We start from the raw sequence: 20,076 nt of genomic DNA, 5'->3' as shown, positions 1-20,076 counted from the left end.
TTACTGTCCTAATTAATGTGAATCCCTCCCTTGCATGGGAGCAGGCTTTATAAGAAACCCTGGAATAAATGATTGTCAGTTCTACTCCTGAAACTGTGTGTCGTCCAGTTATTGGGAGTGCTGTGGGGATATTGCTGTACCTTTTTACCTGCTGGAAACCCTGCTGTGGATTTACTAATGACTTGTTCCTGAGCCTCCCTAGGATCTTAAGTGGAGAATAGCTGCGAGAAATCAGCTCTCCGCTACAATATATATATATATATATATATACACACACACACACACACACACATCCATACACAATGTGTGCTGTGTGATACAAACGGTTTTTGGAATTTGCAAGATCTCTGTACAGAACTACATTTATACATTTACATATTATACACTTACAGTTTTACCAATCTACATGTATGTACAGGACCAGCCTCTGTGATTAGAGGCATTAAAACAAAATATGTCACGAGTACCCAAAGTCCTCTGCGAGTACTGATTTTGGGGAAGTCTATAAGTCATAGAACTGTAATCTAAAGGGTTTCATCAGCCATTCTGGGCATACATCTCTCTAGCAGTTCCGATACACTGAAAGAATTAAAAATTTGGACCTGGATTCACAGTGTACTAGTCAGACTACAACTAATCTGCACTGCACCAGTTCAATTAATATTATCCTACAGTGTACAAGTAGTACCAACACTTTGATACAACGTGCCAGCTTCATCACAGTGTATGCCTGCTTATTCTTTTGTTGTGCACAGCAAGTCCCTGAGCTACCTTGCTCCCTCATTAACTTGCCAGCAAGTAACTGTACCAACAGGACTTAAATGCTAGCAGGTTCACACTTATAAATTCTTCTTGTGTATTATGCTTTCTACATCATATACCGGCTCTGGTGACCCTGGCACTGCCCTCAGACTGCACTACAGCAGTTACCATGGCACTGCCCACCGACAGCCCCATAGCAGCCACTTTCCCAGGCACCACCCTCTGGTGGCAGTAGAGCAGCTATTCTTCCTGACACTTCCCTATGAATGTACTACAGCAGCCACATTGCCTGGCACTGACAATCAATGGCACTATAGCAGTTATTTTCCCTGGTACGGCCATCTGACAGCACCAGAGCTGACACTTTAACTTCACAATTGTAGCTACTTATCCTGACACTGCTTTCCCACACCACATCAAACCAACAGTTACACAGTAATCTCCTTTAATCATGCACCTTTCGGATTACTGCTTTATTGTTGGATGTGCCGTAGGCATAGTGCCCTATGCTAGTCTCATTAGGATGGGCCTAACCATGTCCTCCTTGTGAAAGTTCCTGCCACTTGGCACATTGGTGCTTCTCACTGTTCCACTCGGCCACCTGTACGATTGCAGCAGACATTCTTGCAGGGGTTCTCAGTGGGATGCTCAGAATTCAAGTACCCCTCATTGCCCTCTTCCTCTGAACCCAGCAGGGTCTGGGCAGCTGGCTGGGACACTTTGCAGCTGAAATGCAGCCTCTCCCCCGTGTGGATTCTCTGGTGTCGGACCAAGTTGTGCTTTTTAAAAAAGCTGCCCCCACAAACTAGACAAGGGAAAGGGCGCTGCCCACTGTGGATACCCTTGTGTCTCTCCAAGTTAGGTTTTTGGATGAAGCTGTCACCACACACATTGCAACGAAATGGGCGTTCTCCAGTGTGGATTTTCTGGTGTCGGCTTAAATACTGACGACTACTGAAGCCTTTGCCACAGTCAGTACACATGTAGGGCCTCTCTCCTTTTGGGTTAGAATGAACTTTCTGGTGGGCTTGAAGATGTGGCTGGGCCACAAAGCTTTTCCGGCACTGGTCACAGGAGAAAGGCTTCCCCCCAGACCCACAGCTTCCACCTCCATTTTGGTGAGCACGTTGGTGTGTCAGTAGGTGTGAACGGCATGCAAACCCTTTACCACATTCGGCACAGCTGTGAGGACGCTCCATTGAGTGAATCAATTCCTGGTGCCTGAGTAAAGTCTTCCTTTGGGCAAAGCTCTGCTCACATCGATCGCATGGAAATGGAGTTTCACCAGTGTGCCGCCTACGGTGAGTCACAAGGTGCTGTTTTCGGCTAAAGCTTTTACCACAATCAGTACAAGTAAATGGCCTTTCTCCTGTGTGCACCCGGCAGTGTGTGATCAGATCAGCCTTACGGTTAAAGCTTTTACCACAAAGATCACAAGAGAAGGGTCTCTCCCCAGTGTGCAAGCGCTGGTGAGTCTGATAGTTACCTTTGTGGTTAAATTGAATACCACAATGCTCACAGGAAAATAGTTTTTCACCAGTGTGTATACGTTGGTGTCCCACTAGATGATGGCGGTAGTGAAACCTTTTCCCACAGACCTCGCAGGGGTAGGGCCTTTCCCCTCGATGAGTACGCTGATGGCTGGTAAGGTGCGATTTGCGAATGAAGGTGCGGTGACAATCTGTACAGGAGAAGGGCCGCTCTACACTTGTTCGCTCATCCTGCCGTAGCCCTGAGGTAAACATCTGGGATGCTGAGTTGGGAAGGAAACGCCTCTGAGAAGAGCTGAAAGAGTCTGGATGAAGAGAGCCAGACAGGAAGCTTGAAGCCAAAGCAAAATCAGGACCTGAGGAAGAAATTTTTTAAATTATTTAATTTGTGAAATGTTCCTTCCCTCACACAAGAAAGTCTTGCCCCTAATAAAAGGCACGAAGAGACAAGGTTTACACAAAGCATGGAAAGATGCTGAAAAGATTTTTAGCAAGCAATGAGGAACAACAGACGGCCACTCATAATGTGTCTACCTTCCAGCCAGTCACTTATCTTATTAAGGATCACAATTCATTAAACTGCAGGGGATTTTAAGGGACAATTCAGGGGGTATGGTCACTTGTGATGAAGTTAGCCTAACTCAGACTGGCAATTAATAAAACATTGGTTCTATGGCAATAGGATTACGCTTTGTACCATCACACACAGCCAGTGCATGTAGGATAGAAATCACATCAGGGACAGCCAACACATATCAGACAGCACTCATATCACACAAATCCAGTGACCACATTAAACCACAGACAGTATGTCAGAAAGCCACATAATATCCCCAGAGAAGTAGGACCCCAATGTATACCTCTATAGTGGTATTCGCCATGGTCAGATCCTGGGGACAGAGTTATCTCATCATCTGCTTCTTCTTTTACTATAATGTTCAGCTCAGGTTCCTCTGAGGAGAAAAGGAGAAAACTCTTAAAACACTATAGTGGCCAGTGGCACTGTAATCAGCATGCAGTACCCCTGCCAGTGTGTATTAACCACCCAATACGCTCTCTCACCATCAAGTTTATCATGGTGCTCGTCCCACGTCCAGTGTGAGGGCGACTCCTCTGTTTCCAGATCTAACCAACTGGTTCTTCGAATCAGCAGTCCTGGCAACAAAATAAATTCCAATCAGTTCACAGCATTTCGGACAAACTGAAACACACAAGGATCAGGGTACCACCTTCAGCCACCTCTCCTACTGCATGGTGACACAGACAGAAGGAGCTATGGGACACGGAGTCTGTCCCTCCCACTGCAGGGTGACACAGACAGAAGGAGCTGTGGGACATGGAGTCTATCCCTCCCACTGCAGGGTAACACAGACAGAAGGGAGCTATGGGACACGGAGTCTGTCCCTCTTACTGCAGGGTGACACAGACAGAAGGGAGCTATGAGACACAGAGTATGTCCCTCCCACTGCAGGGTGACACAGACAGAAGGAGCTATGGGACACGGAGTCTGTCCCTACCACTGCAGGGTGACACAGACAGAAGGGAGCTATGGGACACGGAGTCTGTCCCTCCCACTGCAGGGTGACACAGACAGAAGGAGCTGTGGGACACGGAGTCTGTCCCTCCCACTGCAGGGTGACACCGACAGAAGGAGTCTGTCCCTCCCACTGCAGGGTGACACAGATAGAAGGAGCTATAGGACACGGAGTCTGTCCCTCCCACTGCAGGGTGACACAGATAGAAGGAGCTATAGGACACGGAGTCTGTCCCTCCCACTGCAGGGTGACACAGATAGAAGGAGCTATAGGACACGGAGTCTGTCCCTCCCACTGCAGGGTGACACAGACAGAAGGAGTCTGTCCCTCCCACTGCAGGGTGACACAGATAGAAGGAGCTATAGGACACGGAGTCTGTCCCTCCCACTGCAGGGTGACACAGACAGAAGGAGCTGTGGGACACGGAGTCTGTCCCTCCCACTGCAGGGTGACACCGACAGAAGGAGTCTGTCCCTCCCACTGCAGGGTGACACAGATAGAAGGAGCTATAGGACACGGAGTCTGTCCCTCCCACTGCAGGGTGACACAGATAGAAGGAGCTATAGGACACGGAGTCTGTCCCTCCCACTGCAGGGTGACACAGACAGAAGGAGCTGTGGGACACGGAGTCTGTCCCTCCCACTGCAGGGTGACACAGACAGGTGGAACTATGGGATACGGAGTCTGTCCCTCCCACTGCAGGGTGACACAGACAGGTGGAACTATGGGACACGGAGTCTGTCCCTCCCACTGCAGGGTGACACAGACAGAAGGAGCTATGGGACACGGAGTCTGTCCCTACCACTGCAGGGTGACACAGACACACAGACAGAAGGGAGCTATGGGACACGGAGTCTGTCCCTCCCACTGCAGGGTGACACAGACAGAAGGAGCTGTGGGACACGGAGTCTGTCCCTCCCACTGCAGGGTGACACCGACAGAAGGAGTCTGTCCCTCCCACTGCAGGGTGACACAGATAGAAGGAGCTATAGGACACGGAGTCTGTCCCTCCCACTGCAGGGTGACACAGATAGAAGGAGCTATAGGACACGGAGTCTGTCCCTCCCACTGCAGGGTGACACAGATAGAAGGAGCTATAGGACACGGAGTCTGTCCCTCCCACTGCAGGGTGACACAGACAGAAGGAGTCTGTCCCTCCCACTGCAGGGTGACACAGATAGAAGGAGCTATAGGACACGGAGTCTGTCCCTCCCACTGCAGGGTGACACAGACAGAAGGAGCTGTGGGACACGGAGTCTGTCCCTCCCACTGCAGGGTGACACCGACAGAAGGAGTCTGTCCCTCCCACTGCAGGGTGACACAGATAGAAGGAGCTATAGGACACGGAGTCTGTCCCTCCCACTGCAGGGTGACACAGACAGAAGGAGCTGTGGGACACGGAGTCTGTCCCTCCCACTGCAGGGTGACACAGACAGGTGGAACTATGGGATACGGAGTCTGTCCCTCCCACTGCAGGGTGACACAGACAGGTGGAACTATGGGACACGGAGTCTGTCCCTCCCACTGCAGGGTGACAGACAGGAGACAGTTATGTGATACATGTTATTTATTTTCTCACCAACTGAAGTTACTAGCTCAAAATTCTCCATCATAACTTCTTTGTACAGTTCTTTTTGCCATTCTTCTAAATATTCCCATTCATCCTCTGAGAAGTACACAGCCACATCATCAAAATTCACTGGCATCTGAAAATGAAAACATTTTACGTACAATTAGAAGAACACTGATAAAGTAAATTGATGCTTCACTTACATGTGTATATTTCAATGCCTGTTCACCTATAGCTATTTACAGATGGAAACATATATACAGACCTCAAGGGCTATTAAAGGATCTCTCACTTCATTCCAATAAAGTTGTTATAGTTGTTATAGTGCTAGCTTACCTTTAGGAGTTAAACCGTTCACGGGTAGTTAAACCCTAAAGTCTTCTCACGAGCATGTTTAGTTCTGCCCCTGTCCTTCTGCTTCTCTAAAATGCTTCAACCAGGAAGCCTCAGACTGCCGCGCCAGGGACCTACTGGCATTATAACAACTTAATTTGGATAAAGTTGTAATGGTACCCACAGGTTCCCTTTAAAGTGACACAGTTAGAACTGAACACAGTAAATACAAAACACCTTTAACTTAAAGGAACACTTAAGGGTCAGGAACACAAACCAGTATTCCTGACCCTGTAGTGTTAAAACCAGACTGTAACGGCACCCTGGGCATAAAAGAGGTTAAACGCCGTTTAGATGATATTCCCTTTCCAGATACACAGGCAGCTACCAAAGACACCAATCTGCCGAACAAGAAACCATACGAATGCCGTAAACAGCTGAACCGGAACCATACGAATGCTGTAAACAGTCGAATAGGAAAAACCATACGAATAGGTTTACACTCCTAGCAGTCAAACTGGAACAGCATACAATAAATCCCCCCAAGAACGAGACAAGGCTCCGTTTTGAGGGTCAAGCAGGAACAGACAGAGCTGTGGGTTTATTGTTCTTATATACACATTATTACCACCCACAGGGTTTTGGAAAACAACCAATAAACACGTACAATACACTCAGACACTCCCACACAAAATCCTCCCCTCTGCCTGTGATACAATTACCTTACACAATGGGTAATGTAATTATCACAGGCAGAGAAATACAGTTTTTCCACATTATTCATAACTTTAAAAGTATACATCACATTCACATAACACTTACATTTTCAGCATCAGCATACTCCAAATACAAACATACGTCAAAATCATACAAATTGGTCCATTGGTTCAAAGATAAATCGAAGTCCTTTGTGACCAAATGAAGCATGGCTTTTCTGTCCAAAACCAGTTCCACAGAGTCTTCTATCCTGGAGATAATTGGGAAGTAATCAAATTATTTCCAAGGACAGAGGCAAAACTCCATTAAACACATGGAAGCAAAAGACAATACAATACATAAAAATACATGACTGTGCAGCTATTGCATAAAACAGGTACATTCAACATATCCCCAGATAGCTTAGATCTGAGCGCACTAGATCTGAGCGCACATGATTACTGAATGGTGCTCAGATCTCATACATACAGTTCAATTGCCATGGAGCCAAAGTCTTTCACATAGTCTTTCGTTATACAAATGGGCTCCATGGCATAGCTATCTGGGGTATCACTGCTCAAATAGGGCAAGCACCGAATGACCCGGCTGTAATGGATCGACGGGCACCCTGACTGGGTACCTCCGTTAATGGATGCTCCTAGCGCTTCCTGAGGGCTCCAAGCACTCCAGCCGACACCATAACCACCGTAGACTCCTCCAGAGAGCAAAACAGGAACACGCCCTTACAAGAGCTTAGCAGTGATTTAGCAAGGGAGTATGACAAGCATAGCAATCCCTTGTAGCAGATTCCCCCAATAAGAGACGGCAATCCAAATTAAGGGGGGAAGTAGAACTCAGGTTTAATGGCACACACTCTGCTTTTATGCAATTCTCCCCTGCAAGGGAGACGCCCACATACAATTATACATTACCCAATCACACACTGGTTACATCCCAGACATCTCCTCCCCTTAGCCTGAGAGGTAACCCAATTATACATACAGTTTAAACATACTTTTTACCCAACTTTCATAACTCTAAAACCATACATCCAATATTAATAACCGTTACATATTATTAATCAGCACATTCCAAATACAAACATACTCAAAAATCATTTGAATCCGTTCAGCCGTTCGGGAGATAGATATAAGTCACCTCTGACCGACGGCAAGCACATTTTCATGCCCAAAAATAGTTCCATGGATTTGGGCTGTGCGGTCGGTCTATTTTCCACCGAGAAAATGACTAAGTCCCATTCGAACGAGCGTTCGAATCTTCGAACAGGACTTAGTCTCCAGCCGCGGTGTCGAAGAAGGTACGGGTCAGCGGTGTTCGTGCAATTGGGTAGCCGCAAACCGTTCCATAGATTTATGAAGAGAAAATGACTGCAGGGTTAGATACAACTGACCCTAGAGTCAAAAAAGAAGGACTAGATGGGCAACAAATAATGGGCATAACCCAGAGCAATGATTAATAGAAATCGTTTCTTTAATTGCAACACATCAGGTGTTGTATACTTATTGACCTGTGAATGCAAAAAAAATATGTGGAAAAATGTTTTGCCCTTTTAAGAAACGAATACAGGAACACATCAGATCATGCAAATATTCGACTGAAAACCCTACCTCAAGACACCTCAGTGAATGCCATAATAGTGACTCTAAGGGGTTACGATTCTGTGGTCTGGAACTGGTCAAAAGGAACCCCAGGCGAGGTTATGATAAATTTCTTAGACAAAGAGAATGCTTTTGGATTTATCAACTTAAAACTCTGAGTCCAAAAGGCCTCAACAAAGGATTTTCTTCCTCCCCTTTCCTATAATTACTGTGACCAGAATATACATATACAGATACTAATAAACACCCCCTTCCACTTTTTTTGACTACTATTAATTGTATATATATATATATATATATATATATATATATATATATATATATATATATATATATATATATATATATATATATAGCTTTATCTTATAGTATTTTCTCTTCAATATTTGGTAATTTCTTATTTATTTAAACTTCCCATGGTTACAAGTACATATAATTTATTTCATCTACAACCATATACTTGCCCAAGTACCGACACTGTATTATACTTTTCTCAATTTTAATATTTTATATATACACATATATATACACACATATACACATATATATTTCACTATTACCACAGACACCATAGGGATATATTTACTCTTTAAAATAGCCATATACATTTGGGCTTCATGTGCAGAAACTAAGAGAATACATAAGCCGATCAAGAGTTTGTCTTGACGCTTATGGATGTATACATGTTCCCCCCGGTCACTGCCCGATCGAGCAACTTTTGGCTCCTTCCCCTCCCGTGACGTGGCGCTACACGATTGGCCACATGACGTCACGTAAGGGGTTGGCTTTGTATCCTTTAAAAGCCTTGGCGGACTTTGAGTCACCTTACCGCTCTTGACAAAGGCGCCACATAGCGCCGAAACGCGCGTCGAGTAGGACGCTAGGCTTAGGCTTATCTATACTTTTATATCACCATGGGTTGTCAGTTCTTGGATGTCTAGATATATTTTTTCCTGTGAGATGAATATTAAGGACTAGGGTATATTATAGACTCTATAGACCTTTCTACCGGGTTAGCAGATGTAAGCAAGTTAGCAACTATTTGCCTCTGTATCTCTCCTAGCATACTGCCCTTCACTATTGCAACAATGTATCCCGATCTAGAAAATTAGCTACGAGGATACTATATGTGCGTGAATAAGGGGAGTTATACTTTTTTCTAACTTCTCTTATCTAGTATATGGGTTTCTAAGCTGTTTATTATTTTTGTAAGTTGAGGCATTGGGGAAGCTATATACGTGGGGGAATTTAAGCATAAGACCCACTTTAAGGCATTTCTCTCTCCACGGACTATATTATGATCTTAAACTGTTTTTCGCCTACCTACCTATTACTAACAGCATCTGAGAACCCTCCACTAAACAAGTATATAGGACTGAGCCCTGACTCAGACTACAGGGAGGACACTGTCTGTTCTGTGTCTCTCCCACAATAGTAGTTCTGAACTACTTATGCAGACACTCTTTGCCTATACACTTTTCTATGCTAATCTATTTGCAGGCTAACCTCAAGGTATTTTCTACTGGTCTAATTGCCCCATAGTATCTTTTACATTGATACTTATTTACTTTATGAACTCTCTATTAAGGTAACCAAGTCTCACAAGCTAGACTTTATCTAAGACTCATACCCAGTGTATATAGCACAATTTTTCTCACGGTTCTTTTCTTTTTCACTTACTTAGGGTGCAGTAACTTAGGCTATTTATCATTTACTTTTTAATATATGTATCAATATATGTTTCTCTATTAAAGATTTATTTTTTTTACTCCCTATACCAGGGGATTTATACTATATACCATTGTGTATGGGCACACCCTCTGTCAGCGTGTTTTGGAAGTAGGACTCTTGCTCCCCCTTCCAGAAACTCTGACTTTTGGGAATTCTTTCTAGTTCCATAGATTTGGCTGCACACACCGCTGACCACGTTCGAATAAGTTAAAATGGCCGCCGCCACTTCGACGACTTCGGCACTTCGACTGCATCCCAAGTGCCAGTTTAAAAGTTGTAACACTGCTCCAAAGTAATTAAAGGGCCAGGAACAGCATTATACAAATCCATCGTGCCCAAATACAGTTCTTAAAGGGTTAATACATCCCAGGGCCATAGTCGCAGGGCAGGAGGCTAGCAACCAGGCTTCTCCAGTGTACAGTGGTGAGGTTGGTTCTGCCACACTGGCTTTCGTGTCTTTGCAGGGGAAAATCAAGCATTTCAACATGGGGCCATAGTCTAAAGGCAGCAGGCGGGCAACCAGGCTCCTCCAATGCACAGTGGCGAGATTGGTCTTGTCACACAGACCCTCTGTAACAGATCCCTACCAACCTCTGGTGGATGTGAAACAAACAAGGGAATTACAACTTACACATCCATTCGTTCCATTCCTCTGTTCGTCTGGTTCCGTGCGAATTTCACGTGTAATGCAGAGGTGGCCGCCATTTCGGGACTTTCCACGTGTTCGCGGCCATCTTGTGTGCGAACAGCGGTGTTTGCCTGTAACCGCATGGAACTGAAAACGGATACGCAAACAGGCGAACACCGCTGAATCCTCCAGACCTCCATAAGTTCGTACGGAAACTACCGAACGTCCCCTCGTTCGGTAGTTATATGCAATCATCTATGGGGATTCCAGCGAACCCCGCGATTCGCATGGATGGCCAGAGTATCATACCTTTTTACCGTGCGAACGGAGACCGACCGCAAGGCCAAAACTCATGGAACTAATTTCGGCTAGTTGGTCTGTGCGGTCGGTCAAAACTTTGGAACGTTGTATCTCCCGAACTGTACATCCGAATGGGGTGATTTTTGGATATATTGTCCCCCTGAAGGAGAGCTATCCAGCGCTACCGGATTTAAAGCTGTACCCCCTGTTTTTGGGGTACATCCAGAACTGGTGGAAAAATGTGGACATTTTAATTGGGTTATGTAGTTATCTGAGGGGAGGAGACGTGGGGGTGTTACCATCTGTATTATTGGTTGTTTTCATCCTCCCCCTGGGAGTGTTCTGTGTGTATCTATTTCTAATAAAAAGCAGGCTGGGTGTTCCAGTCCTCAGTTCATCTTGACCCTTCAAAACGTAGCCTCGTCTCGTTCTTGGAAGGGGATTATTTGGGAATATTATTCTGCTCCTGTTTACAGCTGAACCTGCTCCTCACTCTGGATATCGTGGATGGGATTACATCAGCCTACTTCTCCACAGCAGCTTGCAGGGAAAAAGGACACCTTCAACGGCAGAAACCCTCTCTCTATCTGGGTAGCCGTTACATTGGTGGCAGCGGTGGGATGGTTCTTTTTTGCCCAAGGAGCAAGTGCTGAATGGAGTCTCAGTATGCCAAGCTGAAAAGACCCACACTGAAAGATCTATTGGAAAATCGTGGTAGGAGTGCTAGTAACAGACCAAGGAGAGAGCTGATAGCTGACCTACTGGAGCTGGACGAAATGGATAGATCCATGGAGGTAACTGAACCTATTGCACCGGTCAGCGAGAACGATGTACTCACTGCTATTGTACAGCGAAGATTAGCATTATATCCGGAAAGGACCACGGAGCTATTAGACAGACTGTTCAAGAACGCAAAAGAGGAGATCGAGACTAAGAGGAGGCAAGACACGGAACATGTATTGGCGCAACAAGCTAGTACACATATAGTTCCTACTCCTCCTCCCGTTGCTGCAGGGAGGAAAATACCATTTACTGCATTTAAAGCGTTTGCAGAAAATGAGGAAGAGATTGATGGGTATTTGGCAGATTTTGAGCGGCAGTGCTCACTGCACCAGATACCCCCAGACCAATGGGTTACTATTCTGGCTGTAAAACTTTCAGGAAAAGCAAATGAGGCTTTTCGGGCACTCACGGCCGAAGATATCACACAATATCAGCGGGTGAAAGCCGCACTACTCACCCGATACGCAGTCACCCCAGAGGCGTATCGCCGTCGCTTCCGGGAGTCCAAAAAGAAGGCAGCGGACTCCCACATGGAATGGGCAAACAAGCTACAAAGGGTGGCATCACATTGGATGCAAGGGTGCAATGCTAACACCGGAGAAGAAGTGCTACAATTGTTCCTGATGGAACATTTCTTCCAAGATTTGGCGGCAGATACACAGGATTGGGTGAGAGATCGCCGCCCAGCCAACTTAAATGAGGCAGCACGACTAGCGGACGAATATGTGGAAACGAGAAAAGTGAGCCAAGGTACTACGCGACCAGCACCTAGAACAGAGGCCCGCAACCCAACCCACGCTGCACGCACAGAATTCCGGGCCCCGGTACCCCCAGGACCTCCACGTCCTCAAGGGTCTAACAACCACCCCCGGGAATCCTACAGAGTGACGTGTCATCGCTGCGGCAACCTGGGACATATTGCCCGTGTTTGCCCGTTGGGATCAGCCAATAATAATTGGAGGCGCACATCTAACACCGAAAGCCCATCTTCACGCCCCGCTGCTGCTCATTGCCTGGAGATTGAAGGGAGCCCTGAGGAATGCCTGGGAATATTATATGAGGCCAACCCCATACAAGCGGCTTCCCCAGATAATCGCCAGCACCACCGTCAGGAGGTGCGTGTAAATGGACAGATAGCACAAGGCCTAAGGGACACTGGCGCTACCATCACCTTAATACAAAAGCATCTGGTGAAACCAGAACTTGTGTCTAACCGTACTGTTGCTGTTCGGGTCGCAGGGGGGGCTGTTTTTCGCTTACCCACCGCCCGGGTACACTTGGATTGGGGAGTCGGGTCAGGAAAGACCACGGTGGGCATTATGGACAACCTACCCGCTGAGGTCGTGTTGGGCAATGATATTGGCCCTCTAGCCTCGGCCTTTTTACCCACTACTGCTGCGGCTTGCCCCGTGACCACCCGCTCACAGACCCGTATCGAGGACGATCCGCCAACAGGTCGGGAGACCCAGGTAAGCCACCGACAGACACCTAGCAGTGACACTACAGATAGACCGCTAGCTTGGGACACCCCAGAGGAGTTTGGGAGGGAAACTAGACAGGACCCCACCCTCCGAAAGTACCGAGAACTAGCTGACAATAGAGGGGATGAGCGGGAACGTTTTATATGGGAGGGGGACAGATTATACAGATTAACCGAAGGCAGGAAGAGAGGCTGTGCTCCTTCGCAGAAGCGCCAATTAGTGGTACCTAGAAAGTACCGATTGGAGCTTCTCCGAATTGGCCACGACATTCCGTTAGCAGGACATCTAGGGGGTAACCGCACAACCTACAGAATCACTCAGACCTTCTTTTGGCCAGGAATCTCGAAGGACGTGCGCCGTTACTGTAGCACGTGTGATGTATGCCAGAGGGTGGGGAAGAGAGGGGATCATCCGAAAGCTCGACTGTCCCCTATGCCTGTGATCGAGGAACCATTTAGCAGGGTGGCAGTCGATCTAGTAGGACCCCTACCTAACCCCAGTCCCTCTGGTAAGAAATACATTCTTACCGTGGTGGACTATGCCACCCGCTACCCAGAAGCCGTCGCTCTGACGAATATCCAGGCTGACACTGTCGCCAGTGCGCTAGTCGGGATATTCACCAGAGTAGGATTTCCCCAGGAAATCTTGTCGGACAGAGGGACCCAGTTTACCGCAGACTTAACCCAGCAGTTGTGGAAGGTCTGTGGTATTAAGCCCCTACTTAGTTCACCGTACCACCCCCAGACTAACGGTCTCTGTGAACGCTTTAATGGTACCCTAAAGCAATTGCTACGGACCTTTACGGCGGAATACAGAGACTGGGAGCGATTTTTGCCACACCTCCTGTTTGCTTACCGGGAGGTACCGCAGGAGTCCACTGGGTTCTCTCCCTTTGAACTGCTCTATGGACGGAGGGTGCGAGGCCCTCTCGACCTCATCCGAGAGCACTGGGAGGGAGAGACGGAACACGAAGGTGTCCCCATCGTACCATATGTGCTAGAAATGCGGGACCGTATGGAACAGTTAGCCCGGATGGCCCGGGATCATCTCCATGCGGCCCAGGGTCGGCAGAAACATTGGTACGATCGGAACGCTAGGCTGAGAACATTCCAGGTAGGACAGAAAGTTCTAGTACTTAAACCCGTTCGAGGAAATAAATTGCAGACCTCCTGGCAAGGCCCCTACAAAGTAGTAGCCCAGGTCTGTGACACCACCTATATCATTGCCAGTAGCAAGGACGAAAAGATACAGAAGTCCTTTCATATAAACCTATTAAAGGAATACCAAGAACGGCCCGAAGACATAGCCGCCATATGCATCCCCGCCACTGAGGACCCTGACAGTCTCCCCATCCCTGATCTATTAGCCAACCCCGAGTCCAAAACTCTGCTTAATACAGTACAGCTAGGGGAGCGATTAACTCCCCCAGAACGAGAACAACTCCAGCAACTACTAGTTGAAAAGAGATTAACCTTTTCCCAGGAGCCAGGTTACACACCTGTAGCGACCCATTACGTAGAAACCCCAGGACAAGCCCCGCTCCGACAAACCCCCTATAGAATTCCCGAGGCTGTAAAAGAAGAGATGAGGAAGGAGATTCAGGAGATGTTAAAACTAGGGGTTATAGAGCCATCCGACAGTCCCTGGGCATCTCCCGTCGTCCTAGTCCCCAAAAAGGACGGGACGACCCGGTTCTGTGTCGATTACCGACGCCTCAACGACCGGACTGTGACAGACGCATACCCCATGCCCCGAGTAGACGAGCTATTGGATCGCATTGCCAGGGGACGCTATCTGACCACCATTGACTTGTGCAAGGGGTACTGGCAGATTCCCCTGGCCAAGGACGCGATCCCTAAGTCGGCGTTTGTCACCCCGTTTGGCCTGTACCAGTTTAAGGTCATGCCTTTCGGGATGAAAAACGCCCCAGCTACTTTTCAGCGCTTAGTGGACCGCCTCCTTGATGGCTTCCAGGACTTCGCTTGCGCATACCTGGATGACATTGCGATCTATAGCGAGACTTGGGGGGAACACCTACAACACATAGAGACTGTGTTGGATCAGATTAGGGCCGCCGGCCTAACTCTAAAGCCGGAGAAGTGTAACTTTGGCATGGCTGAAGTCCAGTATTTGGGACACCGGGTGGGGTGTGGGAAACAACGACCAGAACCCGCTAAAGTAGAGGCCGTAGCCAATTGGCCCACACCCCACACTAAGACACAAGTGTTAGCATTTTTAGGGACAGCAGGGTACTACAGGAGATTTGTCCCTGACTACAGCGCCATCGCCAAACCCTTGACAGATTTAACAAAGAAGAATTTACCTAGAGTAGTCCTGTGGTCTCCCGCCTGTGAAACAGCATTCCAAACCTTGAAACAAGCCTTGATCAATGCACCTGTTTTATCTGCCCCCGTCCCTAACAAAAGATTTGTCGTCCACACAGATGCGTCCATGTACGGACTGGGGGCAGTGCTAAGCCAGGTCGGCGAAGACGGGGGCGAACACCCTGTCGCGTATCTCAGCAGAAAACTGTTACCTAGAGAAGTGAGTTACGCGGCAGTGGAAAAAGAGTGCTTAGCCCTGGTCTGGGCCCTAAAGAAATTAACCCCATATCTGTACGGTCAAGAATTCACCTTAATTACTGATCATAACCCCCTTGTATGGCTGAACAGAGTAGCTGGAGATAATGGACGCTTACTGAGATGGAGTCTCGCACTACAGCCATACAATTTCTCCATCCAATACCGCCCTGGCAAGTTTAATGGGAACGCGGACGGTCTGTCCAGACAAACAGAACTATTGCCCTAACAAAGGACCGGACAGCCCCAAGTTGACCCGAAAAGGATCAATCCGGGTCTGCCGGAGTGTTCCACAAAAGGGGAGCAGTGTAACAGATCCCTACCAACCTCTGGTGGATGTGAAACAAACAAGGGAATTACAACTTACACATCCATTCGTTCCATTCCTCTGTTCGTCTGGTTCCGTGCGAATTTCACGTGTAATGCAGAGGTGGCCGCCATTTCGGGACTTTCCACGTGTTCGCGGCCATCTTGTGTGCGAACAGCGGTGTTTGCCTGTAACCGCATGGAACTGAAAACGGATACGCAAACAGGCGAACACCGCTGAATCCTCCAGACCTCCATAAGTTCGTACGGAAACTACCGAACGTCCCCTCGTTCGGTAGTTATATGCAATCATCTATGGGGATTCCAGCGAACCCCGCGATTCGCATGGATGGCCAGAGTATCATACCTTTTTACCGTGCGAACGGAGACCGACCGCAAGGCCAAAACTCATGGAACTAATTTCGGCTAGTTGGTCTGTGCGGTCGGTCAAAACTTTGGAACGTTGTATCTCCCGAACTGTACATCCGAATGGGGTGATTTTTGGATATATTGTCCCCCTGAAGGAGAGCTATCCAGCGCTACCGGATTTAAAGCTGTACCCCCTGTTTTTGGGGTACATCCAGAACTGGTGGAAAAATGTGGACATTTTAATTGGGTTATGTAGTTATCTGAGGGGAGGAGACGTGGGGGTGTTACCATCTGTATTATTGGTTGTTTTCATCCTCCCCCTGGGAGTGTTCTGTGTGTATCTATTTCTAATAAAAAGCAGGCTGGGTGTTCCAGTCCTCAGTTCATCTTGACCCTTCAAAACGTAGCCTCGTCTCGTTCTTGGAAGGGGATTATTTGGGAATATTATTCTGCTCCTGTTTACAGCTGAACCTGCTCCTCACTCTGGATATCGTGGATGGGATTACATCAGCCTACTTCTCCACAGCAGCTTGCAGGGAAAAAGGACACCTTCAACGGCAGAAACCCTCTCTCTATCTGGGTAGCCGTTACACCCTCCTTCCCCTATAAATATAGCAAAATCTTACCTTTATTACAGGCTGCTGCTGTCTCTGCCCCTGATCTGCCTGCTTGGCTAACATCATTAGAAGGGGTGTTCTGAGACAATCAAAATGCTTCCCCATAGGATTGGCTGAGATGGTCAAGGAGACAGATCATGGGCTGAGCCAGCACAAGCCAAACACAGCCCTGGCCAATCAGCATCTCCTCATAGAGATACATTGAATCAATGCATCTCTGTGCGGAAAGTTTAATGTCTGCTAGCAGAGGGAGGAGACACTGCATGTCAGTCATACTGTGCAGCACTGCCCCAGGAAGCAGCTCTACTAACCATCTGAGAAGTGGCCAGCGGAGTTATAACTAGGCTGTAATGTAAACACTGCATTTTCTCTGAAAACAGTGTGTTTACTGCAAAAAACCTGAAGGGGATGATTCTACTTAACAGAACAAATACAATAAGCTGTAGTTGATCTGGTGACTACAGTGTCCCTTTAAAGGATCACTATAGGGCCAGGAACACAAATGTATTCCTGACCCTAAAGTGTTAAAACCACCATCTAGCCCCCCCTGGGCCCCTCATGCCTTCATAAATATAGCAAAATCTTACTGTATTCAAGCCTGAAGCTGTAGCTCTGCATGCTGTTTGCCTAAAAAAAAAAACAAGCAGTCTACAGGGAGTGCAGAATTATTAGGCAAATGAGTATTTTGACCACATCATCCTCTTTATGCATGTTGTCTTACTCCAAGCTGTATAGGCTCGAAAGCCTACTACCAATTAAGCATATTAGGTGATGTGCATCTCTGTAATGAGAAGGGGTGTGGTCTAATGACATCAACACCCTATATCAGGTGTGCATAATTATTAGGCAACTTCCTTTCCTTTGGCAAAATGGGTCAAAAGAAGGACTTGACAGGCTCAGAAAAGTCAAAAATAGTGAGATATCTTGCAGAGGGATGCAGCACTCTTAAAATTGCAAAGCTTCTGAAGCGTGATCATCGAACAATCAAGCGTTTCATTCAAAATAGTCAACAGGGTCGCAAGAAGCGTGTGGAGAAACCAAGGCGCAAAATAACTGCCCATGAACTGAGAAAAGTCAAGCGTGCAGCTGCCAAGATGCAACTTGCCACCAGTTTGCCCCTATTTCAGAGCTGCAACATCACTGGAGTGCCCAAAAGCACAATGTGTGCAATACTCAGAGACATGGCCAAGGTAAGAAAGGCTGAAAGACGACCACCACTGAACAAGACACACAAGCTGAAACGTCAAGACTGGGCCAAGAAATATCTCAAGACTGATTTTTCTAAGGTTTTATGGACTGATGAAATGAGAGTGAGTCTTGATGGGCCAGATGGATGGATTGGTAAAGGGCAGAGAGCTCCAGTCCGACTCAGACGCCAGCAAGGTGGAGGTGGAGTACTGGTTTGGGCTGGTATCATCAAAGATGAGCTTGTGGGGCCTTTTCGGGTTGAGGATGGAGTCAAGCTCAACTCCCAGTCCTACTGCCAGTTTCTGGAAGACACCTTCTTCAAGCAGTGGTACAGGAAGAAGTCTGCATCCTTCAGGAAAAACATGATTTTCATGCAGGACAATGCTCCATCACACGCGTCCAAGTACTCCACAGCGTGGCTGGCAAGAAAGGGTATAAAAGAAGAAAATCTAATGACATGTCCTCCTTGTTCACCTGATCTTAACCCCATTGAGAACCTGTGGTCCATCATCAAATGTGAGATTTACAAGGAGGGAAAACAGTACACCTCTGAACAGTGTCTGGGAGGCTGTGGTTGCTTCTGCACGCAATGTTGATGGTGAACAGATCAAAACACTGACAGAATCCATGGATGGCAGGCTTTTGAGTGTCCTTGCAAAGAAAGGTGGCTATATTGGTCACTGATTTGTTTTTGTTATGTTTTTGAATGTCAGAAATGTATATTTGTGAATGTTGAGATGTTATATTGGTTTCACTGGTAAAAATAAATAATTGAAATGGCTATATATTTGTTTTTTGTTAAGTTGCCTAATAATTATGCACAGTAATAGTCACCTGCACACACAGATATCCCCCTAAAATAGCTATAACTAAAAACAAACTAAAAACTACTTCCAAAAATATTCAGCTTTGATATTAATGAGTTTTTTGGGTTCATTGTTGTTGTTCAATAATAAAATTAATCCTCAAAAATACAACTTGCCTAATAATTCTGCACTCCCTGTATTGACATCATCAGAAGTGGTAGTCTGATCCAAAAACAGCCCTGGCCAATCAGCATCTCCTCATAGAGATACATTGAATCAATGAATCTCTATGAGGAAAGTTCAGTGTCTGCATGCAGAGGGAGGAGACACTGAATTTTTGGATGCGTTTTAGGCAGCCATGACCCAGGAAGGATCTCTACCAGCCATCTGAGGAGTGGCCAGTGACGTTATCACTAGGCTGTAATGTAAACACTGCATTTTCTCTGAAAAGACAGTGTTTACTGCAAAAAGCCTTAAGGGAATGATTCTACTCACCAGAACAAATTCAATAAGCTGTAGGTGTTTGGTTGACTATAGTGTCCCTTTAAATGGACACTATAGTCACCTGAACAACTTTAGCTTAAAGGACCACTCTAGTGCCAGGAAAACATACTCGTTTTCCTGGCACTAGAGTGCCCTGAGGGTGCCCCCACCCTCAGGGACCCCCTCCCGCCCGGCTCTGGAAAGGGGTAAAAACTTACCTTTTTCCAGCGCTGGGCGGAGAGCTCTCCTCCTGCTCTCCTCCTCCGATCCGCCTCTTCTCCTCCCCGTCGGCTGAATGCGCACGCGCGGCAAGAGCTGCGCGCGCATTCAGCCGGTCACATAGGAAAGCATTCATAATGCTTTCCTATGGACGCTGGCGTGCTCTCACTGTGAAAATCACAGTGAGAAGCACGCAAGCGTCTCTAGCGGCTGTCAATGAGACAGCCACTAGAGGACATAGGGGGAAGGCTTAACCCATTCATAAACATAGCAGTTTCTCTGAAACTGCTATGTTTATGAAAAAATGGGTTAACCCTAGAAGGACCTGGCACCCAGACCACCTCATTAAGCTGAAGTGGTCTGGGTGCCTAGAGTGGTCCTTTAATGAAGCCGTTTTGGTGTATAGAACATGCCCCTGCAGCCTCACTGCTCAATCCTCTGCCATTTAGGAGTTAAATCCCTTTGTTTATGAACCCTAGTCACACCTCCCTGCAGGTGACTTGCACAGCCTTCCATAAACACTTCCTGTAAAGAGAGACCTATTTAGGCTTTCTTTATTGCAAGTTCTGTTTAATTAAGAT

The 20,076-nt window shown here is 47.0% G+C and overlaps 1 protein-coding gene across 3 annotated transcripts in view; it reads right to left on the bottom strand.

Moving 5' to 3' along the window:
- Positions 1 to 346: 346 nt before the first annotated feature.
- ASIC3 (acid sensing ion channel subunit 3) overlaps positions 347 to 20,076 on the bottom strand; it is a 456,156-nt gene continuing 436,426 nt past the window's right edge. The window contains exons 2-5 of one of the 3 annotated variants that reach the window (XM_063452924.1): positions 5,367 to 5,493; positions 3,315 to 3,407; positions 3,113 to 3,205; positions 347 to 2,608 (exon numbers count right to left, since the gene is read on the bottom strand). In XM_063452924.1, coding sequence (XP_063308994.1) covers positions 1,344 to 2,608; positions 3,113 to 3,205; positions 3,315 to 3,407; positions 5,367 to 5,493 — 1,578 coding nt within the window. In that variant the 3' untranslated portion in view covers positions 347 to 1,343. Of the gene's footprint in view, positions 2,609 to 3,112; positions 3,206 to 3,314; positions 3,408 to 5,366; positions 5,494 to 20,076 lie in introns of those variants that run through there. The other 2 variants (XM_063452926.1, XM_063452925.1) reach the window with 2 other exon arrangements.

Source organism: Pelobates fuscus, chromosome 4 (genome assembly GCF_036172605.1).
Source record: "Pelobates fuscus isolate aPelFus1 chromosome 4, aPelFus1.pri, whole genome shotgun sequence".
Lineage (NCBI taxonomy): Eukaryota > Metazoa > Chordata > Amphibia > Anura > Pelobatidae > Pelobates > Pelobates fuscus.
This window is presented reverse-complemented; position numbering and strand designations above follow the sequence as displayed.